Below are 25,191 nucleotides of genomic sequence, written 5' to 3'. Positions count from 1 at the left end.
TCATGTTGGATTTTCAAACCTCACTTACTGTGCACGTTCTCCACTGATAAGAGGTACTGTGTTACTTAATTTCAAGAGGAAACGGAAATTTATGAGAAGATATATAGAAAAGAATCACAGAACTTAGCTTCCAAACTCCAGCACGAGCCCAAACAGAATCAAGACAACCTCATTAGTAACCAATAGTTCAATATTTTATGTCCTGTTGAGAGACTTTGTAACATGTTCTTTTATGAGGCAATGGGAAAATGATGAATAGGGAAAAAAAAATGTCTTGAGACTCCCAGGAGCTGTGAGCCCTGACCTTGAATCAGGAGCAGACTGGTTTCAAATCCTCATTACCTCATCTATTTGTTCATTAATTTTGTCTTGGCCTTGTCTATCATCAGCAACTTCTGCTTCTTCCTTTTCTTCCTTATCTCGGTTTTTATCTCTGTTTGACTTCCCAGCATCCAAGTTGTCGTCTTTGGCAACAAGTCCACAATCTTCCTAAATATCAGAGGCAGAAAAAACAAAATCATTACTCTCAATCTAAGAAACCGCTTTCACGGAAGTTGATTCTACCTAAACTAGCTCTTAGACATGTACAATCTCTGTCTGTTGAGCCTATCCTCTGGAAATATACAGCTAACAGGGTGTCCTCCATGACCTGGAAAGAACATTCTGGCTTCATCCAGATGGTAGCAGTATTAGCAGGTGTGTGAACAGTGGGGTGGGTCACACTGTGCTGCTGCAGTGTCACACCCAGCCCTGATTTCTCCTAAGCAGAGAGCTGGGGAGGTTCAGTGGCCAACAGCAGAATCAGAGCATTTGCACAGTCTCCTTAATTTTCCTCCTCCATTACACATGGAATGGCCCAGGTCAGACCATTCTTTTAGCTCTGAGTTCAATTAAGTAAGACAGAAAAAAAAAAAAGAAAAAAAAGAAGGATGGAAGAAAGAAAAAAAGGCAGAAAAGGAAGAGCAGTAAATGACAGGGAGTGGTAGCTGGTTGGAAGAAGGTCTCCTCTCAAGCTGGGGACTACAGGGTGGGGAGAATCTTTTAATTACCTCATCCATTCCTGGTCCTGTTTCTTCAGTTTTACTGTCTTCTTCTTCCTCATCTTCCTCATCATCGTCATCACCCCAAAGCCTCTCATCAAGTTTGTCAGCTTCCTCACCATTCAGATCGCCCATCTGTTTATCCAGGTCTCCGCCCTCACTGTCTGATTTCCCATCATCCTCTTCTGTAAGGGAAGGCACTGAGGTTAGGCAAATCCCCGAACTGACTGGGCCATGTGCAGAAGAGGCATGGACCCACCACCTGGCAAATGCCCCACCTGAGATTTACTGCTTGCATTTACAGAACACTGTACACACAGATGCCTTTAGATCTCCTGAAGCCGTCCTACTGTGTTCTGCAAACTTTTTGAAGGAAAAAAGAAGTCTGTAATGTGTGATATTAATAAACAGAAGGGTGATGGAACAGCTGTCAGGATGTCTACTTCTGGTGCTGGGGGGTGGGGAGGATATTCATCATTATGAGACTCAGCAACTTTACTGGGCTTTGGTTTCTTGTCTGTGAAATGATGTCCAAGGTTCCTCCCCATCTCCAACATACTCTACACTTCTATTTTGACCATCTTTTAAAATCACACATCTAACTCAATCATAATTTTTCACAATTGTTTTTGCTCAGTCTACTGTGACAAAGGTTATATTCTTATGCTGCTTAGGCAAGCATATGCTTTTCTACTCTAAGGTTAATTTTCATTTCTGCAAGATCTTCACTTAGAAGAAGACACAATTATCTCAAATTAAGCTCTGGAGAGAAATTTAGGGGTAAGAACTGAATTATGGTATAAACACAACAGATGACAATGTGCTATAAGAAATCATATCCTCAAGCAAATTGTAATGACAGGGGAACGTTTATATGTTAAATGAAAAAAGCTGACTATAGAACTATTTATGGTGTGTGTATAGATATCTATTTTACAAATGTAGATATAGATATTTTACTCCTGAACTTTTGTTCCAAATCATCTGTCACAAATGTCTACTATTTTTATAATTTTTAAAAAGATTTTTTAAGAAACTACCCTGAACAATTTACTTTTTTTTAATATAAGTTTTTTTTTAAGGAGGCATTTTTTTTTTAATTTTTTAATGTTTATTTATTTTTGAGAGACAGAGCGTGAGCATCGGAGGGGCAGAGAGAAGGAGACACAGAATCTGAAGCAGGCTCCAGGCTCTGAGCTGTCAGCACAGAGCCTGATGTGGGGCTCGAACTCACAAACTGCAAGATCATGACCTGAGCCGAAGTTGGCTCAACCAACTGAGCCACCCAGGCTCCCCTGAACAATTTACTTTTAAGCCAAGCTCTGTTAGGGACATCTCTCCTTGTTCCTTCAAGGTTCCCTGAAGGGGAAGTCACTGCACATAGTGCATGAGGCAGCCAAAATACCAGTCAATGTCTCAGTTTGCTCAGAAGAATCTCCAGAATGGACTATAGACTTCTGCCTCCATGGAGACAGTGATGAAACATGCATATAGCTGATGTTTTCACCTGTAGTTATGCAGAGTAATAAACTTGCTAAAAAAGATAATAGGCTCCTTATTGGGAAAATGTAATTTCCTAGATATTTTTTAAAAACAAGAATGAAGTGACAATCTCAAACCTTTTTCAAGTTCCCCATCATGCATTTTCCCATCAAAGTCTTCTGACATCTCAATGGCATTATCCTCGCCCTTAATGTCTGGTTTTGAATCGGGATCCTCTTTATCCTTTTCTTGGCCTTTCTGAAGTGTATCTTCTGCCTATATCAAAAAGTATTATAGAAAACATAAACATTATAACTTTGCTAATGTTTATTTAGCTCTAAATAAAATAGAAATACCTAAATGCCAACATTAATGGTATAAAGTTATCTCTGGGGAGAGAAAAAAAGAGAACCAACAGAGACAACCACAAACAATTTCTAGTTTGCTTTAATATGTCTATAATTTCCAGTTTACCTGCGCTGTGATTAGAGAATACAGAATTTTGTTGTTCTTTTTCATGTGAATTGTTAAAATCCAGATTTAACAAGAATATGCAGTCTCAAAAAATATGAATTCTTAAGGATAAAAATTCATTCTTATTGTATTCCCCATATCTCTAATATTTTTATCACTTTAGTCTCTCACAGACAGTAACTCAATGTAATTTTGTCCACTTACCCTTAAACTATATATTTCTATATACTCTAGGTGATATTTGGGCCAAAGATTCATGACTGTTCTTTCATTATGGTTGGATTTTTAAAAATGCTTTTTTAAAATACAAAAATAATAAAATCCCATTAAAAGAATTTTAAGCAAAACAGAAAGAGTTAGTTTCCCATGGCACCACCATCCTCCTCCCAAAGAAATCAGCATCAGTGACATTCTGGTGCATCTTTTTAACCATGAATACACCAATAAGCATTTAGTAATAAAGGCATCTGTAGCAATATCTGCCTCCCAATATCTTTTTAAACAAAAATGGATCATTGCTTCACAAGCTGGCATTCTACTTTTCTTGTTTAACTCAAAAAATGTCTCTTAGATATATTTCTATGCTGATACATATAAATCTACCTCATTCTAACTTATAATGCTATTCTGCATGGATGGTAACATAATTTAAATAATTCCCTCTGATAAATATTTGGATTCTTTTATAATTTTCACCATTATAAATAATAGTATAGTGAACATACTTGAGTAAAAAACATTAACATTTCTATCAGGAAACATGGAATTCCTAGGTCAAAGAATACACACAATTCAAAATCTATGAGATACTGCCAAATTGTTCTGATAGCTTTTATCTCAATATTTTTCACATTGGATTGCACTTTTCTATTTTCTTTTTTTTGGCTTTAATATTTTCCTATGAGAAAAGTACTTTTGACAAAGTTAAATTTGAGAAATAGAGAAAAGGCAAATAAAAAAGAAATATATTATGAATTAAAAGAGCTTGGGGCGCCTGCGTGGCTCAGTCGGTTAAGCGTCCGACTTCAGCTCGGGTCACGATCTCGCGGTCCGTGAGTTCGAGCCCCGCGTCGGGCTCTGGGCTGATGGCTCAGGGCCTGGAGCCTGCTTCCGATTCTGTGTCTCCCTCTCTCTCTGCCCCTCCCCTGTTCATGCTCTGTCTCTCTCTGTCTCGAAAATAAATAAAACGTTAAAAAAAATAAAAAAATTTAAAAAATTAAAAAAAGAGCTCTACCACACTTTTGGCTTTTTTTTCCACTTTTCCCTTCTAAGGATGAGAGTAAGTTTGAATTGGTTTGGTCCTTTATTTCTAATAGTTATAACCACACCTTAAATAAAAATTTATGGTCTGCTTTAGACTTAGAATATAGGCGCTAAAAAGAAATTCCATTATCTCTTATTCTTCAAGTCACAGTTGATAAATCTAAATGACTAATAATAATAATACGTAAAAAAAAAAAAAATCACTCCCAAATGAGACACGCATTTAAAAAAGCCAACAGGGGTGTCTGGGTGGCTCAGGCCATTGGGCATCTGACTCTTGATTTCAGATCTCACAGTTCATGGGATCCAGCTCCACATTGGGCTTTGCACTGAAAATGCAGAGCCTGCTTGGAGTTCTCTCCCTCTCTCTGTCCTTCCCCTGCTCACACTCTCTCAACACACACACACACACACACACACACACACACACACACAATTTTTTTGTTACCCAAGTGCCCCTTGGCTTTATTTTTAATTTTTTTTCTAGTAAAACATTTTTATTTTTTAATTTTTAATTTTTTAATATAATTTACTGTCAAGTTAGCTAACATACAGCATATACAGTGTGCTCTTGGTTTTGGGGATAAATTCTCATGATGCATTGCTTACATACAACACTCAGTGCTCATCCCCACAAGTGCCCTTCTCAATGTCCATCACCCATTTTTCCCTCTTCCCTGCACCACTCCCTCTTCCACCCTCAGTTTGTTCTCTGTATTTAAGAGTCTCTTACAGTTTACCTCACTCTCTGTTTGAAATTATTCTCCCCCTTCCGTTCCCCCATGGTCTTCTGTTAAGTTTCTTGAGTTCCACATATGAGTGAAAACATATGGTATCTGTCTTTCTCTGACTTATTTCACTTAGCATAATACCCTCCATTCCCATCCATGTTGTTGCAAATGGCAGGATTTCATTCTTTCTCATTGCCAAGTAGTATTCCATTGTATATATAAACGTCATCTTCTGTATCCATTCATCAGTTGATGGACATTTAGGCTCTTTCCATAATTCGGCTATTGTTGAAAATGCTGCTATAAACATTGGTATACAAGTACCCCTATGAATCGGCACTCGTTTGTCCTTTGGATAAATCTTAGCCCAAGCCATCTATTTCAAAAACATTCTTCATTCCAACCAAAAGAGGATACAGATTAAAATTTCAATGGGTCTTAAAGACATACAATAAAACCTATTAAGAGTAAACAATGGCATTATTACTTAATGCAGTGGTCACTTAAAATAGCCACGGTTTTTATCTTTAAATGAACCACTACCAAAAACACTTCAGAAAATCATCAACAAAGACCTCCCCATTTAAAATAAGAGAATTTAATGGGGTGCCTGAGTAACTCAGTTGGTTAAGCATCCGACTTTGGCTCAGGTCATGATCTCGCAGTTCATGGGTTCAAGCCCTGCATTGGGCTATGCTAACAGCTCAGAGCCTGCTTCAGATTCTGTGTCTCCCTCTCTCTCTCTGCCCCCGATTCATGCTCTTTTTTCTTTCAAAAATGAATAAACATTAAAAAAAATTAAATAAACACCAAAAGTTTAAATCATTTCCCTTTTAAAAAAAAAAAAATTTTTTTTAACGTTTATTTATTTTTGAGACAGAGAGAGACAGAGCATGAATGGGGGAGGGACAGGGAGAGAGGGAGACACAGAATCGGAAGCAGGCTCCAGGCTCTGAGCCATCAGCCCAGAGCCCGACACGGGGCTCAAACTCACAGACCGCGAGATCGTGACCTGAGCTGAAGTTGGACGCTTAACCAACTGAGCCACCCAGGCGCCTCAATCATTTCCCTTTCAAATTATAGCCATAACTAATGACTGAGCTGCAAAGTTCCTTGTTCTCTAGGCTTATTTATACCTGACTCCCTAAAGCTTTAGTATTCTTAGGGTTCCATGGATCACAGATTGAAACCATTACTTAGTAAAAACATTGATGTGTAAAATTTAATATTGAAAACAAAGGGAAATGGGGGTGAGCTTCTGTAAACTGTATGTGTATTTCACACATATGAAAACATACCTGTTCTTCATTTTCAATCTGGTCACTCACATCCTTCATGCCCTCGCCTTCCCCAATTCCACCTCCCTCATAGTCATGGAACTCAGTTGCTCCCTCTCCTGCTGAATCTTCCATGAATTCTTTGGGCAGGCAAAATCCCTTAAAAATAAAAGAGTTAACAGTTAAGTACAAAAGCAATTAAAACAACAAAACAAAAACAAAAAAAAAAAAAAAAAAAAAGGATTTCTAGTCCTGATACAAAAAAAAAAAAAATCGTTAGCTTTTTTTAGCTCAATATTTTAAATCTGATGGGAATATATACAGTAAACTTTTGACATTGTTTTCCTCCTCGATAACAGTTATTATGCAGTTTCAAAGCTTGACATCAGATTTAACATATCAGGTTTTGACTCTGTAGAGGCCTTTTAGTGTGTGGTAATTTTTCATTTCGCAAGACAAAACTCTTAATGAATTATACTTGGACAGCACCTAGGAGTAAGTCATTGAGCAAGGGTAGAGCCTCTCAGTGTCTAAATCCCAAAGGGATTTTGTCATTCTTTATTTGCTTCTCAAATTAGTAAGACTAAGAGGAGAAAGAGGAGGGAGATAAGACATGTAACCCTGGAGGTTCAGCAACTTGAAACAGATGCCACAAAAGGTTTCATTTTTACTTCAAAAATTGAAGAAAATTTGGTATGGTGCTTCTCAAGTAAAATGTTAGTTTTAATATAAAAAGAATATGCCCCTCCTTCAACTCGAGCTAAATCTATCATTCCTGGGGTAGGTGCTACATCTAGCCTCAGCTGTTTTCTGCCAAGGCACCTGGCTGGCACAGTATAGGGGCTAGAGTCAAGAACAGGTCAGACACAGAAACACTCATCAAGTGTTAACAAAACTGTTTCGTGTTGGAAAATAGTTTGGAAAGAAAAATCAACTGCTAGCATGTGGGACAAAAATAAATAGAAAAACAAGTAGAAGAAAATAGTGGCTCTCTCCCATCCAAGTACTAACCAGGCCCGACCCTGTTTAGCTTCCGAGATCTGATGAGATCGGGAGAGTTCAGGGTGGTACGGCCGTAGACAAAAATAGTGGTTCTCAATCAGGAATTTTATCAACAAGCTATCAAGTTGTCAATCTGAGGATGGAAATGTATTAAAAAATAAGCTGCCAACTAACAAGGAATTAAGATCCCAAACCTGCAAATACCGATAGTGACTCAGTTACAAAGACACAGCTTTCCATGGATTAAGTGTTATAATTATGACATAGATCTATTATCTTAGCACTGAGTCTAACCTACTTTCAATTTCCCTCAGGACTACTCAGAAAGGATATGAATACAATCTGGATACTTAAAAACGTAAAGGAAAGACAAACTCACTATCAGGACATGTATTCTCAGAAAGCTGACTGAGGGGGACCTGGGTGACTTAGTTAAGGGCCCGACTTCAGCTTAGATCATGATCTTGTGGTGAGTTCAAGCCCCACATCGGGCTCTGTGTTGACAGCTCAGAGCCTGGAGCCTGCTTCATATTCTGTGTCTCCCTCTCTCTCTGTCCCTCCCCTGCTCATGCTCTGTCTCTCTCTCTCTCTCTCTCTCTCTCTCTCAAAAATAAATAAACATTTAAAATAGGTTCAGGTACAGGCAGAACATGACTGTACCAGGCGGAGATTCAGAGGTCCTTCTGCAGGGCACATCACTCACAGTAGCTACATCTGGAATAGCGGAAGGGCTCCCAACACTTTGCTTATATTAAAACCCCCACACCCCACTCCAAAACACAGGCCAAAGTCATTCTAAAACCTGTCAGACAAGAGCAACAGCACAAGTGGACAAACAGAACTGACCCAAATCTCAGGGTATGCTCACCATACACTGTCCTACCGCTCTTTTGCATATGGTATATTTTCCAAGGAGTGATGAGATGTGAGACCGGCTCAGTGCTCATCAGACAGAAGGAGCAAATAAGACATTCATTTATTTATTACTCAACAAATACACACATTCATCCTCTACATACACTGCATGGGCTTGTCTTCCATTTTTAAACCCTTTCTAATATTCCAGTTACCCAGAATTAAGAACTCTTGACTATTTATAAGAAGCCTAAAGCCCATCTTTAATTTGTAAATTCCTATCTTCAAGTGACTCTTACGAGTATTGTACTTAGATTTGGAGAAAATCTTAGAATACTAAGGAAATCAAAATAAAACAAAAAGTATATTCAATTGAAGGTAGTTCTCACAAAAATGCTAAGGAGTGTGGGCAGATCTCATTTTACAAACAAGGAGACTAAGGTTAAGGATAGCCTCTGGAGTTTAGGGATTTCATCAGTGGGGGACCTGCAGGTTCCAAGACCTTAGTGGAAACAGGCATAGCGAAAGGGTGCTGGACAAAGCCCTAAAAAATCCACAGGGAGAGCAAATGACCTCCAGCTGTTTGTGAATGTCCTAAATAAAAGCCTGTGAAAGCAAGCACTTAATGGCTACCGAGTATTTGGTACTGGCTGCACCAGGGTGCTTCACATGAACAGTCCTTACCTCCTGGGCGAGCTCTGTAAAGACCTGGGCAAGAACAGAGAGCAGCTTTGCAGTGCTACGGTGAGTTGCCAAAGACATGGTCAGGAAGAAGAGGACGAGGTCAGAGTACCTGGAGAGCATGGGCACCAAACGCACCAACAAGCAGCAGGATTGGCTGAAGAACTGCGGGCAAAAGATCACAAGGCCTGCTCACACTATGTAATGGGTGCTGGGTTTTCCCTGTAATAAAAATGTTCTGGAACTAAACAGCAACAGTCATTGCACAATGTTGTGAATGCACTAAATGCCACGGATGGTAAGTTTTATGTATATTTTCTCTCTTACACACACACACACACACGCACGCAAGCCTCGACTATTTCTTCCGTCTTCACACAAACCTTCACAAAAATACGCTTTAAATTCTGTCACTTACAATCCATTTACTTAATAAAGTGTACTGGTTTTTTTTTTTTTTTGAATAAGATGTTTATAAACGAATTCTATTCAGAATCAAAGTTGGCACTGGAGTCAGTGCTACAGACTTACAATGTCCTACAAAATAAGTTGCTTCTCTGGAATATTATGGAGGTGGCAACCTCCCCCTTTGCTAGCTTGTTGTGAAGGGAAAGGTATTTGCAGAGTGTGGCGATTCATTAGCTGATGGCAGCAACATCCACCATTAACATCAAACACCCAGGAAAATATGTGGTTAGGGTATGAAAGAATCCCCAAGATGACAGATACTCTGGGTTGCTAGCATTTTTTTTGCATCTATGCATCTTAAAACTATAACCCTTAGCTAGCAAGCCCTAAGCTTTTCACAGTTTGTCAGTCATGTTTACCTGCATAAAGAAAACAAATTTTGAGTGATTTTTGCCCCCAAAGGCCTGCTTTGGGAGCACCTACATGGAGCAAAGTGAAACCCACTCTGGATGGCAAGAAGCTTCTGAAGCACTGCTGGTTACCGTGTGTTTTGCTGCTGTGCCATCTTCACCGTACGATTTCAGCCTCTCCAACAGCTCAGAGACAGCAGAAATGATTTTCTGCACATGCAGAGTGCTCACGTTGGCCCACAAATCATCCTCTAACAGTTTTGTTAGATGTCCTGATTGCAGTCCCTCCAAGCCTGCTGCCCCTTTCATTCACAGAAAAGGAAGACATGATGAGTAACACAAAATAAACCCTTTTCATCTCCATTCATGCACTCATCATTCCCAATATCTGTCCTTAAATATTTAGCCACAAAGGGGCGTCTGGGTGGCTCAGTCGGTTGAGAGCCCGACTTTGGCTTGGTCTTGATCTTGTGGTTTGTGGATTCGAGCCCTGCATCGGGGTCTGTGCTGACAGCTCAGAGCCTGGAGCCTGCTTCAGATTCTGTGTCTCCCTCTCTCTGCCCCTCCCCACTCGTACTCTGTCTCTTTCTCTCAAAAATAAACAATAAACACAAAAAAATTTTTTTAAAATATTTAGCCAGAAAAATAAATTTAAAAATTAAATCAAGTAGAAAAATAGCTTTTGCTTGATTTCAGACATACCATCCTCTTCTTGTGGTCTGCTTTGGTCAGTGTTCTCCTCTGTCTTTTTACTGTTTCTTTCTGCTAAGTTCTGGATGGCACAAAGGATGGCCCGGATGGCAGTTTCCACCTGTTCTGAAAAATCTTCCACAAACCCTTCATCTAACATTTGGTTTCCTAGTAAGTAAGAAGGTGTAAAACAAACAAAAAACCCAATCATTTGCTCCAGTGCCTCTAGAAATCATTAACAATCCTCACTTGTTATTTTTACAAAAGAGCCACCTGTTAACCACCTACTACGAGTGAGCCACAGTGTCAAACTCTGCTGAATACAAAGATGAATGAGACACATTCCTTGCTGAGATGAATTACAAGTTTATCATCTTTTATTGAAAGTTCTGCTAGAAGAATGCCAAAAATACGAAAATAGTTAAGATGCTGTATATAACCACCAATTTAGTCCAAATATCAGCCCTCAGCTTTCCAGTCTCAGAAAGAACTGTCTGCTAACGGCGAGTGAGCCCATGCTGCCTCCCTACATGTGTGCTACAAAGTGACATGATCAACTCAAAGGCAAGGTACTCAAAGAAATGAGGCAGAGAGGTGCCTGGGTGGCTCAGATGGTCGACTCCGACTCTGGATTTTGGCTCAGGTCATGATCTCATGGTTCATGAGTTCGAGCCCTACATGGGGCTCTGCACTGACAGTGTGGAGCCTGTTTGGGATTGTCTCTCTCTTCCTTTCTCTCTCTCAAAATAAATAAATAAACTTTAAGAAAAAAGAGAAATGAGGCAGAAAGAGTTAAGAGCTAGGGGTTCCAACCACACCTATCTGCCTTAGAACCCTGGACAGATATGTCTGGAACAAAACATAATGTGTCTTTAGGATAGTCTAGATTTAAATCTGTAAGACATCACTCCTACACCAGGCTTTGACTCCCTTACTGAGTGACAGACAGTCTTACCACTTTGGCTTCCTGAAGCAAGTAGATGTGTCTTCCAGGAAGTAAAGTCATCTGTGGCTTTATTGATTTCTCCTCTTAAATAGTCCAGGCTCTCAACTAATGCCATTTGTTGGTCTGTTTGCTCAACTTGTATCCCGGGAATAATGAACAAGGACTCCAGTCCTTGCAAATGAACTGACACCTGGGACAGGCAACTCAGCCCAGAAGAACAAACTTCAAAATCTTTCCTGCAACAACAGAAATTCAACAATGTTGAGAAGAAGGGGCTACCATAAACACACACACACACACCCCGCTCCTTCCATCCACTAAAATGTGAGCAGGGGAGAATTCACTGTACCTCAAGAGTAACAGCTAGACATACGCTACAAAGCACTAGGAAGGTCCACAGAAAAACAGAATTGAAATAAAATAACCTTTCATCATTTTATCCCCTTACTAAACTCTGAGCAAGCACCCAAGCACAAAGAGGGACAGTACAGACATAGCCATACTCACCAAGAATGAAAGAGAGTCTCACAAGACTGCTGCCTGATTTTGTCAACATCAGCTTTCACTGTTTTAATGGTTTTCAGCATCTCTGTTAATCTTGCAGTTGACTGTTGCCAAAGCTCGTCCTGTTTCCGCATCCAGCAACCAGAGGGCAGCTGATTTCGAGGTAGTGGGGATGGGCAACTCAATTCTGATGGGATGAGGTCCTGTATGGCTCCAGAAAGCTGGCCGTTGGTGAGCTCTGGTCCTTCTGGGTAGGGGGCAGAAGGCTGACCCTGTACCTGGGCACCACTGTGGCCTGGAGTTGGCCCTGCACTGGGGCAGCACTGGAGGAGCAAGGACAGCTGCTCAAGCAGGATCTGGCTCTGCATGGCCAGATGCTGCAGCCTTTCTGTCCACTGCTGCACACCATCCTGAGGGGGGAAGGCCACCGGGTAGACCAGCGGCTCAGTCAGCCTGCCATGAATCTCCTGCACACAGCCAAGGAGGTTCCTGTGCAGAGAAACCCATGGAGAAATCATGTGTCACCTTAAACTGCATCGCCATGTTGTTTTTAACAATAACTTCATTTGTTTCTGAACAAAGTATGGGCTTTTTCACATAATCAAGGAGAGAACCCCCATAGTTAAGACTGTTATAACACCCTTTGAAATACTTAAACACAACCTTCTGAAGACTGAAAGCAAGTGTCTTCAGTCTTACACAAGTGTCAAAACTCACTGCTTATCACCTACCCCCTTACAGCTTTTTCCCATCAGTCAAATCACTGCAGTGATTTCAACCATTACTTAAAAAAAAAAAAAATCTAGTAAACGTGGTATACTTTGTTAAATAAACCCTTATTCGTACAACAGAAAATGGTTGCGGCCAAAGTGATTACTATCTGGAAATACTACCTCTCAACCAAGAATCCATTCAAAAAATGATGACAGGCTTCCTAACTGTCCTCGTCTTTTAAATATTTAATTCCACTGAGGAACCTCCATGCATGGCTCAGCAAATTGCAACTCTGTGGTCCAAAACCCTCCATGAACTGAAGCAGTCTCAAATCTAATCTATGCCCAGAGACAGATGCTACAATACCATACACACAATCCTGTCACGCAATCTGATGGACTCTCAACCACAAACCCCCTCTCTCCAGACCAAGGTGTACTTCAGCCATGGCAATTTTATCTAATTCAGCCCCCGAACTCATCTCCCAGGGCCCATTCTCCCAAGAGGTGCTGCCACAACCACAGGGCAGAAGCACATCACCAAAAGCAAGGGGAAGAGCTAAGAGAAACCCCATCTGCTTCTCTGGGTCTCAAAAGTTCATTTCCAAATTGAGAGCAGACTCACACAATTGTTCCTAATTCATACCACAAACTCAACTAACTAGTTCGTGAATACCTGAGGAGGATCCACTGCTCAGTCAGCGTGGTCAGGGAGCGCCGCTGTTGGATAAGCACCTTCATCAGATGTGCCGAGAACCCTTTGCATCGCTCGACGTTGCTCATGCCCAACTCCTGCAAAGGGGAAATGGAAACATGCCAAAGGAATTACTGGCAAACATCACCACACACGCAGGTGTCACCAGAAAGCAGTTTCATCCAAAACTCGCTGGGGAAAGTGCCTTTTAATTGGATAAGCTTTGGATATGCTGCAGTCTAGAGGCAACACATTCATCTTTCTAAGCAGTGCTTCTCAAATTGTGCTTCCACAAATCACTGATGTTCCATGAATAGGAACTAGATTTAACACTGAGACACCTGAGTGGTTCAGCTGGTTAAACATCTGACTCTAGATTTTGGCTCAGGTCATTAGTCTCACAGTTTGTGAGTTCGAGCCCCGCATCGGGCTCCACGCTGGCAGTGTGGAGCCTAGTTGGGATATTCTCTCTCTGTGTCTCTCTCTCTCCCCTTCTCTCCGCTGCTCCCCAGCTCGCTCTAAGTAAATAAATAAACTAAAACAAAACAAAACAAAAAAAGAACTAGTTTAACATCAAAATTAGTGGCCTTTTCTCAATTCACAAGAGGAAAACTATCTGAAGATGGCATTCTCCACATGAAGCTTTTCTTATATAACCTCTTTTCTAAATGTTTTTATTTATTTTTGAGAGAGAGAGTGTGTGTGTGCATGAGGGGAAGGGGCAGAGAGAGAGAGAGAGAGAGAGGAAGACAGAGGATCCGAAGCAGGCTCTATGCTGACAGCAGTGAGCCCACGAGGGGCTCGAACTCATAAACCCTGAAATCATGACTCCAGCTGAAGTCAGATGCTCAATCGACTGAGCTACCCAGGCACCGCTTACATAACTTTTCTTACGCATTTGGTCTTGTTGGCAAAAGTAAGTAATAGAATTTATGATAAAATGCTTTCTGATTAAGCACAAAATTACACTGATTTATACTGTAAGTTTAATGTTCTGCAAAAAGCTCAGTCACGTTCTGTAATGGGCTCTGATCACTTGGTAAGACCTGAGAGTGCTGCCCTGGAGGAACAAAATAGCTTTCCCTGGGCCCCAGCAATTCTGAGATTCTTTCACCTACCTTGGCAGGAGCTGCTAAGGCTGCACTAAGCCTGGCGTGCCGTGCAAGAGAGCGAAAGAAGTACTTCTGGCATCCATCCCATGAAGAGGAGATTTCTGTCAGCAGCCTAGAAATCAACATGATATACTCAATTAAAACCACTATTTCCCATCAAAGATCCTGAAGACTCAGAGATTGGTATTATTTAGTCACAACCAAAAGATAAGAGTGCGAATAGGTTCATTTCTGTGAGGTCTCATTCAGTCAGGTGCTCATTAGTCCTTTATGCAAAGAATGTATTACATACTTAACAATGGAAGTATAGAGGGAAAATAAATTATGATGACAATATAGTTTCCTTAATGAAAACTTTATAACTATCTTAGGAGTGGAAGCTAAAGGTCATAAATTCTGATGCCCACGGGGGCCAAGCAGTTAACATAAATGATTAAGGACAGACAAGCACAAAATGATACATGGCAATGACAGCCGACCTCAATGTGGGAAAAGCAACAGGACTGTTTGCAGACTGTAGTGATCTGGAGAGCATGTGTCCTGTCCAAAGGAGGGAGCTACAGTTTAACTTTCTCACAGGAAAGCAAATCCAATTGGCCCAATCTTCCTGAAAAACTGAAATTCAGAATATTTATTTATTTATGTAAAATTTCTACTTTGGGGATGCCTGGCTGGCTCAGTCAGAAGAGCATGTGACTCTTGATCTCAGGGTTGTGAGTTTGAGTCCCACGATGGGTGTAGAGATTACTTAAATAAATCTTAAAAATAAAATTTCTACTTTCTATAATGCTGTGTTGAATTAAACTTTAAAGCACTCAGAGGGCCACTGAGCAAACAAAATACAAATGTATGTGTACCCAGCTCATGCAAATCATCTATTTACAACCACTTCTGCCACAGTTATGAACACAGAGGTAACTGTCTCAAAATTTATAGGTTCTCAAATTGAAGAATACATTAGAAATTATAAAGAATTTATATATGAAATAGCTAAAAATGTGGCCATTCTCTCACAGATTTTCGCCTGTGAATTCAAACCAAGTGAGGAGACCTCAGGAAAATCAGAGGACCAAAAAAATAACGGGAGAGGTGAATACAAGGAGAAAGAAAAAGAAAAAAGATAAAAAAAGTCTCTTACTGAATGCTCACCATGTGCCAGATGCAGAGCCAGAGCCAGGCACTTTTTAAAATGTTATCTTTACAGCAATGCTAGGAGAGAGGTATTCTATCCCCATTTTGGCAAATGAAGACATGAAGCTTAAATGACTTGCTCCATTTATAATTTAAAAAACAAACCTAGAATCAGCCTGAGTGCTGCTGACTACAGACAATGCACTCCGGAGATCTAACGGGTGAAGATGAAGCATCTCTTGAGGGTTTTTTGAACGGGCCCAGGCAAGACCTTTGCGATATGACAAACCTAGGAAGTAAATAGCATGCATTTAAGTAAAGGAACTCAGAAGAGAATGACTGTGCTATGCCCCACCCCATCCCACTGCCACTGTGACTCTAAAAATAAAGTCCTTGGAATAGCACCACCCAGGAGCTTGTTAGAACTCAGGCTGACAGGCCCTGCCCTGCCCCTACTACAACAGAACCCCTGCATTTAACAAGATTCCCTGAGTCATTGGAACATATATTAAAGTTTGAGAATTTGCTCTCTAAGCTACATTGGAAGGGTGGGTGCCATACAACATATGGTGATGAAAACAAAGCATGGTTTCTGAGAACCTTCGTTACAAAACTGTGAAAATATTTGGGACTCACAAATGGTTGGTTCATCACATGGATTTCATATGTGTGACTGAACTCTCAGAATGGCATTTCAAAACCTTGCCTACTGCCTCCTGCTTTCCACCACCCCAATCATCTCTAGAAATTCCCCCCACATCACCCGCGTTGTTTTCCTCCCTAAGAGCTGGTGATCATTCCTCATCAGGTTTCAAATGAGAACCATACCAGTTTTGGCAAGGTGTTGAAAGAGGTCTGCTAAAGCTCGCTGCTTCCGCAGGAGAATATGCTTGGCTTCTGACCGCTGCTTCTCCTTCTCTGCAGATGGCTCCACCTTCAAGCTCTGCAGCTCACTCACAGAGGAAATCACTTCACCTAAGGAAATAACAAGGAGGAAATACCGAAATTCCACCGTCTAATTAACATGTTAAACTACTCAGACCCAGGACATCGTGGGACACGAGAACCAGGTGACACTCATCTTTACAGCTCTGATAACTAGCACAGTCCTTAGCATTTGGTAAATTCTAAATTAAAGGTGCACGGAAATAGAAAATACTCATGGAATTCATCCCTCTTGACAACAAACAAACCAAATAAAAGTAGTTTTTCTTTTTTTAATTTATGGGGTTTAAAAATAGGCAAAAAAGCACTTGTTGAACACTATGTGCAGCAATTTATAGTAAGAATTTAAATCATATATTTCCCATAAATAGGATACATCCTGAGGTCCTATCCTGTACCTGGTTCGTGGTTGATGTTCCCTTACTCTGTACAACTCCAGGAGCACTGATTTACAGCTGTTTGGAGAGGCTCAGAAAGGTCTAGTCACTTACTAAAGTTCATTCAGCTAAAGAGTGACTAGAAGACAGGACACAAACCCTGGCCAAACTGACTCTGAAACCCAAATTCTTTCTCCAGCACCACACTGCCTTGCTGAATACCCATGGGTGGCTGTAACATGAGGCTGCTGCCTGCCTGCCACAGGGAGTGTTATGGACTGTGTCCCCCAAAATTCATGTTAGAGTCCTAACCCCCAGTGCCTCAGATTATGAGTGTATTTGGAGATAAGACCTTTAAAGCGGTAATTAAGGTAAGGTGAGGCAACATGGGTGGGCCCTAAACCAACCTGACTGATGTTCTTAACAGAAGAGTAGGACATGGGAGAACATGTGAAAACACAGAGGGGAAACAGAGCAGCCACGGGGACAGACCTCAGAAGAAACCAAACCTGCAAATACTTTGATTTCATATGTTTAACTTCCAGAACTGTTTAGAAAACTAACTTTTCTTGTTTAAGCCACCCTATATGTGATACTTTCAGGTAGCTCTAACAAACTAACACGGACATTCTAGTCTTCCAGAAGAAAGCAACTGTAGTGGACACCATTATACGGACATTGTAGGAAAGTCAGAGAATTCTTTGCATCACAGAGTGGGTACCCTTTCCAGAAGATGCACATGGGACCTGTATCCCATTCATTTCGATCATCAGGATCAGGTAGGCAGATCATCTTTAGCAATGGATATATATAATAGGCTACTATTCTAACAAGTTTTTTTTTTTAATGTTTATTTTTTTGAGACAGAGAGGGAGAGAGAGAAAGAGATATGGAGTGCACACATGCATATGTGCACAAGCAGGGGAGGGGCAAAAAGAGGGGGTGAGAGAGAATCCCAAGCAGGCTCCACACTGTCAGCTCAGAGCCTAGCTTGGGGCTCGATCCCACACACTGTGAAATCATAACCTGAGCTGAAATCAAGAGTCAGATGCTTAACCAACTGAACCACCCAGGCACCCCCTAACAAGTTTTAAAAATAAAGAGCTCCCTGAGATCACATTGTAGCCTCATTGAAGAAGGACCAGTTTCACTCTGACACCATACTCATGGGGGGTGATTAGGGGTGCAGACAGTGCTGGAGGATGACAAGACCTCAATCTATTAAGTTCTGGAATCCCTTCCCCAGCCACGGCTGTTATACTACAGAGCAAATCTCGGCTCTCAACTTCCCTGTGCAAGGACGACCAGCAGATGAAACTGCTACATCTCTCCACAGTGAAGAAAGCAAGAAAAGGACGGTGAGTGAATCTTCCTTCTCCTTTAACTCAAGGGAGACAATATTTGGAGAGGTAGGAACAGCTTACAGACTCTGAGAAACTTGTCTCTGTACCTCTCTATTCATGCCCCCAACCAAAGAGAGCTGATATAGACAAGGCTACTGCAGAAAATGGCATAATATAGCATTAGCTATGGACAAGATGGACAAGGTGAAAATTATAACAGCTTGTGTGGTCTCTGCTGGTTTCTGCGACTGGGCTCTGTTTTTTAGCCCACTTGTTTATTCAATTAACCGCTCAACACTACTGATGAGGTCAAAAAAAGGACATAGGTAGCAAATTCCCACGCTCTTGGGGGCACTAGAGAAAACAGAGCAAACCCCACCCTTTGCCCCTGGCTGCTGGCACTCACCAGTGAAGTGATCAAGGCCCTCCACTAGGTAAGGCAGACGGCTTTCCTTCATGAGCGTCAGGCACACCTTCCTCATTCGTTTCATGAGCTTTGGCAAGCGACACAGCAGCTCTCCCTCCAAGGGGAAAGAAGCACCCTGACACTGTTCTGGAATCACAGCCTGTGAGACAGAGCACAGGTTAGTCTCACTGCCAAGAACAGTAACAGCACTCACCTGTACTGGTGCTAAATTTAAATGCCATACCCCTCTACACACACTCAGCTCAGTAAGTATTAAATCCTCTCCTCCCCAACTCTGAGGTCTCACAAGAACAAAAGCAGCATCACCAAAATTAAGATGTGTCCTGGATATTTAGAGAACCCTACTGCTGCTCCACGTGAGATCACTTAGAAGCACCCCGTCCCACCTGCGGCAATACTACCTGTGCTAGCGACCATTCTAGACTTTGGAATGTACTAGAACTGGTGCCTTTATGGTGCTGTGCTACACTGCCTGTCTTGGACACACAAGTCGTACTTCTACCACCACCTCTTCCACCCTCCACTTTCTTCAATTCGATTAGGAGGAACCCAGATACTGGATAATGGGAAAAACTTTCGTCCACCGGGGCATATTTTCATCCCCCCCACCGCCGAAGAATCTCTGAAATTCCTATGCTGTCATCAACAGCAAATCAAAAATTTTGGTCAGCATGACAGAAATCAGTGAGCTGATGAATATAATCAAAAGAAAATGAACTTGGAGCCCACACCATATTTGTAGAACCACAGCATGGCTATATGCTCAATTTCTATTACACTTTCTGTACTTGGGAAATACTAAAAATAGCTTGAGGACTTCCACTGCTTACTCTATGGACCCACGACGGTAAGTACAGTAGGAAGGCAAAGGCTATTACTGTCTTGAGGTGTGCTCTCTGATCCCAAAGCTCTTTACATCTAAGGATATAATGCAGGACCACCCATTCTGTAACAGACCTGCTCACCCAAAGTCTCCATAACTGTTACATTTTCTGGAATTTTGCAAGCCAGCTCTTAACTGTTGGTGCTTGAAGTTGGTCATGATGAGAGAATTTATACCATGGTCATCAGCAACCACTAAAATCAACCTATCATTGCAAACATTCACCTATACAGCAGCTTCATCATGTGGTAGCCCAAAGGCAGCTTCAATGGCTTATTCCTCAACTGATGCTTTAAGTCTTCCATCACAGGAAGATGAAATCTTCACAGGTAAGCACAGAAAGTGCGTATTTCCCGTAGGTGAACATTAAACTTTCAGCACTAGGACTGATGCCTTTTGCCTGATTAGGTAGCAGTGTCAGACATACAGACAAATGCTATATTTGTCCAAAGAGCAAGATTTCAAAGGAATTGCCTTGCCCAGTTCTAGGGACATTCTTCCACATAAAGCACAGACCTCACTAGACTGGCCCAAGAATAAGCAAACACCATCTCATAAGGTATACCTGTGCAGCTACTGGCCGGGCCAACAGGGTCTCCCTCAGTGCCATGTTCAGACTCTGAATGGGGGATGCCTCGCTGGTGGCTGCTGGCTGTGACAAAAAGTCAGGCTGTTCCTCCTTGTCACTCTCCACCAAGGATGACCGGCAGGGTTCGCTCAGGACGGCTTCAAATTTCTTCATGAATTTAAAGAGGGTCCTGGCCCCATGTAATGACAGATGAAGAGGAAAAGATGGATGGAAAGTGAGGAAATGTAAAATGGCATAATGCACACACAAATAACTTAATAACCTTATCGTCTGTACGCATGAACCCCTTAGATACTCATAATCATCCTGTTTATTTTTTAAGGAAAAGGCAGGTATTGTCATCTCCTTTTTCTAGAAGTAAAAACTGAAGCCAGGAATGGGGGCATCACTTCACTCAAGGGAAGACAGCTAGTATGTAGCAGAAGTGCTTAGGCTGCTTTGTCTCGAGGCACACCAATTCTTTTTGTAGGCAGACTTTGCTTCAGGTGGTAGGGGGTGCTGTCGAAAAGCCACACCCAAACAATCTAGTGCTTCATAATGAGTTCAAAGCAGCACTAAGACCATTTGAACAATTTAATTTAGTCTTGCTACCTAGCATACAAAAATTCTCACCTTTAGTCACTCTGAATTTTTAAAAGATAAAGTACCTGTGTGTCTTTTCCACAGATTGTTTAATGGACCAGAAGCTGACATCATTCCACTTGGATATCTTTACAAATTCCTGTAAGATAAATGAAGAACGAGGAATGGTAGCATTTTGTTTCTTTCTAAATCACCTGTTTACCGAAGACCAGAGCCCACTCCTTCCCACATACAGGACTGTATACCAGTGAACAAGTAAAACAAGTCTAAAATGGGAACCCAGGTGTTTGTCACAAAGCAATGAAAAGAGAGTGCTCCTATGATGAACATGTCACCTGATATGTGTTCAGCTTGTACCAGGGCTGCCTCCACAACCACTGAATTATCAAAAGATAGGACCCTCCTTTCCCCCAGGGCACCTTGATGACACACAACACTAGATGGCGTTCCTCTGAGGTGGAAAATCAGCCAGGGCAAGAGCGGGGGAGTGAACACTAACAGACGTTTGTGGCAATCTTCTTGAGAAGCCTTTGACGGGCCACTCCACTAACCCGTCACACACTTGGGACAGGTCAGCAATGGAGCCAATGCCACAGAATAAATCTTGCCATTCTACTTGGCAGTTGCAATGCTCTCCTCCATTCCCCAGAGCCCCCTGCTTCATAGTTAAATGGATAAAAGAAAAGAACTAAACAAAGAATTTGCTGATTTTGTTCTCCCAAGAGTAATCATTACAAAGCTGTTCATCTTACTTTAAGTTCTTTTTCTAGGGGGGAACGAAGTTCCACAATTTTGGCTTGGACCCGGTCAAAGAATTGCTTGTAATAATGGTACAAATTCCACAGAACACTGCAAAGTGAATCTGGAAGAAATGAAAAGGAAACAAAAACACCACACTTGCTGCATGTGCTACTGGCTCCACCTGTGGGCTTCACATTTTAGTGACGCTCCTTCCTCTTTACTCTTCAGGCCATGAGATGACAGCACAACATTTCACAGGCATGTTATTTAACAGCTTATCAGGGAGTCTGAGTCTAGCAATTCCCTGAGATGCAGGCAGCCTGTCACCTCTACCCCATTTTTTCATTACAGCTTATACTGAATTTTGTTGCTCTTAAAGGTGATGTACTCAGATGTTCCACTAAACACAATTTCAAACCCTTTCTTAGAATCTTATTGTAAAGTCAGCAGAAACTAAACCTGTTTTAAAATTTTTTTTTTCAACGTTTATTTATTTTTGGGACAGAGAGAGACAGAGCATGAACGGGGGAGGGGCAGAGAGAGAGGAAGACACAGAATCGGAAACAGGCTCCAGGCTCTGAGCCATCAGCCCAGAGCCCGACGCGGGGCTCGAACTCACGGACTGCGAGATCGTGACCTGGCTGAAGTCGGTCGCTTAACCGACTGCGCCACCCAGGCGCCCCTAAACCTGTTTTAAAAGCTGGCCTATTAAGAGGTTCACCCTGACTACTCATTCAACATACAATCTATAGTCCTAGTTACATTTTCATCCAAATAGCTGTGGTCAGGGACAGTAACTGACAGTGTTTCCTATGCAGTTACTTGATATGTAGTAGAGCACTTGCTAGATCAAAGAATCTAATTATGGCCTGGATCAAGCAGAAGCTTAGCAGGACACCTACACTGTCAATACAGAAAGATGTGCAGCCTCAACATGCCAGTTCCCAAGATCTGCATTTGGCAATTTACCTCTGGCAGAGTTCATTAGTTTGGGCTTCATTTATAACCAGTTTGTACTTTAATGTTGTTCTCTGTATCTAATGTGAATCACTTCAAAGTAAGAGATGACTGAAAGCGTCACATTTAAAACCTGGTATGCAATAAGATGCCTATCTTGTGAAGAATTCAAAGCCTAACCCATTTAAACAGTACAGTGTAAGAGTAAAGAAAAACACACACACACCCCTCCTTACCCTTTCCTTCAACTTGAGGCATCAACAAGACATGACAATGGAAAACCAGTAACATCTGAAGCCGTACGTGGAATTCTCCCAGTGAGGATCCCTCTATAAATGCTTGTAATGTGCTGACCAGCAACATCAGGGTCATCTGCTTATCATCTTTAAAGATTCAAAGAAGAAAACATATGCACCTGCAACCATCACTTCATATTTGTAACATGCATGCAATCTACTATGGGACACACTGGGGCACGGCAGGAAAAGAGAGACCATAATTAAAGTGAAACTCTGAAGCATAGGTAAATTCCCAGCTGATATAAAAACAGCTCACTCAGGGTATGTGTTAAACGCACTCAAAACAGATTATGAAACTGAATTATAAGGTGCTTGTTTTAAGTAGGAAATGAAACACTTTTAACTCAAGCAGGTCGACTAGTACCCAAGAAAAAACATCTTCATTTTTGCCTGTCTCTTGGATATAGAGCATAAGGAAACCTTATGACCAGCTCTCTAGACTCTGAACAAATCACGTAAACCTCTCAGAAATACCATGAAGTCCAATGATGCATCCCATGTAAAAGGAGTGGTGCGAGGAGACAAGGGAACAGGTAAATCCCACATCTGCAGCACTCTACAATTAGCCTGCAACTTCTAAATATGCAGGGAATTTATGGACAGTTGTTACCTTCCTGCTCCTCTGTTTGTTCCTGCATGTGCTTCTCAAGCATCTGGTAGATGGAGAACCAGTGCTTGGTGGATTTCTCAGTATGGCGCTTCATGGTATTATCCAAACTCATAGACCAGCAGCTGAAACATGAGAGAAGAAGCCAAGCAGGCATTTAAGGAAACCCATTTGAAAGATCTGAAACCACAGAAGCAAAAGCTAAACATTCGCTATTCTCTCCTTCCAAGTGGAGATGGAGAAGCTACCTAGTTTGTCGCCTCAGGAATATATGCCATTGTCTCTACTGAGGTTATTTTATTTTTTTAATGTTTATTTTTGAGAGAGAGAGAGAGAGACAGAGAGCGAGTGGGAGAGGGGGAGACAGAGACAGAATCCGAAGCAGGCTCCAGGATATGAGCTGTCAGCACAGAGCCTGATGTGGGGCTCGAACCCACGAGCTGTGAGATCATGACCTGAGCTGAGGTTGGACACTTAACTGACTGAGCCACCCAGGTGTCCCTCTACTGAGGTCATTTTAAATGCCCTATTTGTTTTTTAAGTAGGCTCCATGCCCAATGTGGGGCTTGAACTCACGGCCCTGAGATCAAGAGTCAGATGCTCTACTGACTGGGCCAGCCAGGCACCCCTAATGCCCTGCTGTTTAACTCTGTGATTACTAACTGAAAAGTACATTCTCTATCTTACTACAGAAACCCTGCAGAAGCAAACTATCAAAAGATGAATGTCCCTACAGCACAAGTTCAGGAGGGGAAGGGAAGTGACAGATTATCACTTACTTCAGTTCCAGTTTACGCCAACGAATGATCATCTGACTGACTAAATCGAGATGTTTCCGCAGAGACAGAGCTCGACTTGCATTCTCCTCCCAATCCTAAAAAACAAAGATAAAATTTACTGCTGGGCTCTTAAATAACTCTTGTGCTGATTTATCAATAGCAATGAGTGTACATCCAGTGTATCTAGCTTCAAGTTGTTTCTAGTCACGTGACAGAATCAAGCAGAGCTGAGTTTAGAGGCAGGCAAAAAGTAAAGGATTTGGGAACGTGAGTGTGAATGCGTATTGCTAGACACGTGACCCCCTCCGAAGTGCAGAGCCCTAACGTGATCGTCAGGGAAGCACCAGATAGTTCAGAGGCTGTGAAAGGACTGAGGGGATGGGACGTGCAGGCACGTAGCTGGTCTGGAGGCCCACCTGGGAGCCCTGGAAGAGGGAGACTGCAGTACCAGTGGATGCTGCGTCCTACCCTTGAAAACAGGTGACACAGGCCCCTCACATGCCCCATAAGATAATGGCTTCACCTGTAATGATCTGACCCCATGTCAGAAAAACAAAGAGGCTTATTCTTCTCCAACCCAAACTATAACTTTCTGTCCCTCTGGCAATAATGTTGCCCCAAGATCATTTTTTTCAATTGATTACAAACTAAAATGAGGAAGAGAGAGAGAGAATTATCTTACCTGTGCCTTTGCTAGAAGGATCTCTAAGCCATTCAGCAACTTTGAGATAGGACTGGAAAGTGGGAAACTACGAATTCTGTCTATTACAACCAGCAGCTGCAGGAAAGAAAAAGAAAACGAAGAAAAGATCTAGGCATCTCTGTGGGAATACAATCACTCAAAGTCACAGGCCACTGAAAAGAGGCCTGATGAAAGTTTTATGCAAAGTCTCTACTTCACAAGCCCCTGTGAAAGCCACAGAGGCTTTCTAGGGCTGTGGATCAAAGATAAACACTTTATCTGCTGCATTACTCTGGAAAGAAGATGGACTTTGATATGATACTCTTTTTTTTTTCTTTTTTTAAAGTTTATTTACTTATTTTTTTAGTAATCTCTACAGCCAATGTGGGGCTTGAACTCATGACCCTGAAATCAAGAGTCACATTCTCTTTCAACTGAGCCAGCCAGATGCCCCCAAAATAATAACTCTTAACCACTCTCCGCTGTTAAGAGTTACTAAAAAACTGGTTGAAGACCACAGAGTGAGGTCTGCGTTAAAACTGCCAATCTTGAAAAAGCCAGGCCTTT

General features: G+C 41.7%; 1 protein-coding gene across 1 annotated transcript in view; it reads right to left on the bottom strand.

The window, feature by feature from the left end:
• The window catches only part of MDN1 (midasin AAA ATPase 1), a 174,384-nt gene that overhangs the window by 18,762 nt on the left and 130,431 nt on the right, over positions 1-25,191 (bottom strand). Inside the window, exons 67-87 of the mRNA XM_047102371.1 lie at positions 24,625-24,720; positions 23,943-24,037; positions 23,167-23,288; positions 22,494-22,640; positions 21,312-21,421; positions 20,625-20,698; positions 19,954-20,146; positions 18,485-18,644; positions 16,242-16,388; positions 15,579-15,702; positions 14,289-14,394; positions 13,153-13,268; positions 11,767-12,252; positions 11,269-11,495; positions 10,326-10,481; positions 9,756-9,925; positions 8,809-8,970; positions 6,289-6,426; positions 2,660-2,798; positions 1,050-1,225; positions 343-489 (exon numbers count right to left, since the gene is read on the bottom strand). Of these exons, the coding sequence (XP_046958327.1) occupies positions 343-489; positions 1,050-1,225; positions 2,660-2,798; positions 6,289-6,426; positions 8,809-8,970; positions 9,756-9,925; positions 10,326-10,481; positions 11,269-11,495; positions 11,767-12,252; positions 13,153-13,268; positions 14,289-14,394; positions 15,579-15,702; positions 16,242-16,388; positions 18,485-18,644; positions 19,954-20,146; positions 20,625-20,698; positions 21,312-21,421; positions 22,494-22,640; positions 23,167-23,288; positions 23,943-24,037; positions 24,625-24,720 (3,291 nt within the window). The remainder of the gene's footprint in view (positions 1-342; positions 490-1,049; positions 1,226-2,659; positions 2,799-6,288; positions 6,427-8,808; positions 8,971-9,755; positions 9,926-10,325; positions 10,482-11,268; positions 11,496-11,766; positions 12,253-13,152; positions 13,269-14,288; positions 14,395-15,578; positions 15,703-16,241; positions 16,389-18,484; positions 18,645-19,953; positions 20,147-20,624; positions 20,699-21,311; positions 21,422-22,493; positions 22,641-23,166; positions 23,289-23,942; positions 24,038-24,624; positions 24,721-25,191) is intronic.

Source organism: Lynx rufus, unplaced genomic scaffold (assembly GCF_022079265.1).
Source record: "Lynx rufus isolate CCGP_SWC_20201006 ecotype Redwood Valley unplaced genomic scaffold, mLynRuf1.p SCAF_6, whole genome shotgun sequence".
Lineage (NCBI taxonomy): Eukaryota > Metazoa > Chordata > Mammalia > Carnivora > Felidae > Lynx > Lynx rufus.
The sequence above is the reverse complement of the archived record's forward strand: the minus strand, read 5'-3'. Positions and strand labels throughout refer to the sequence as shown.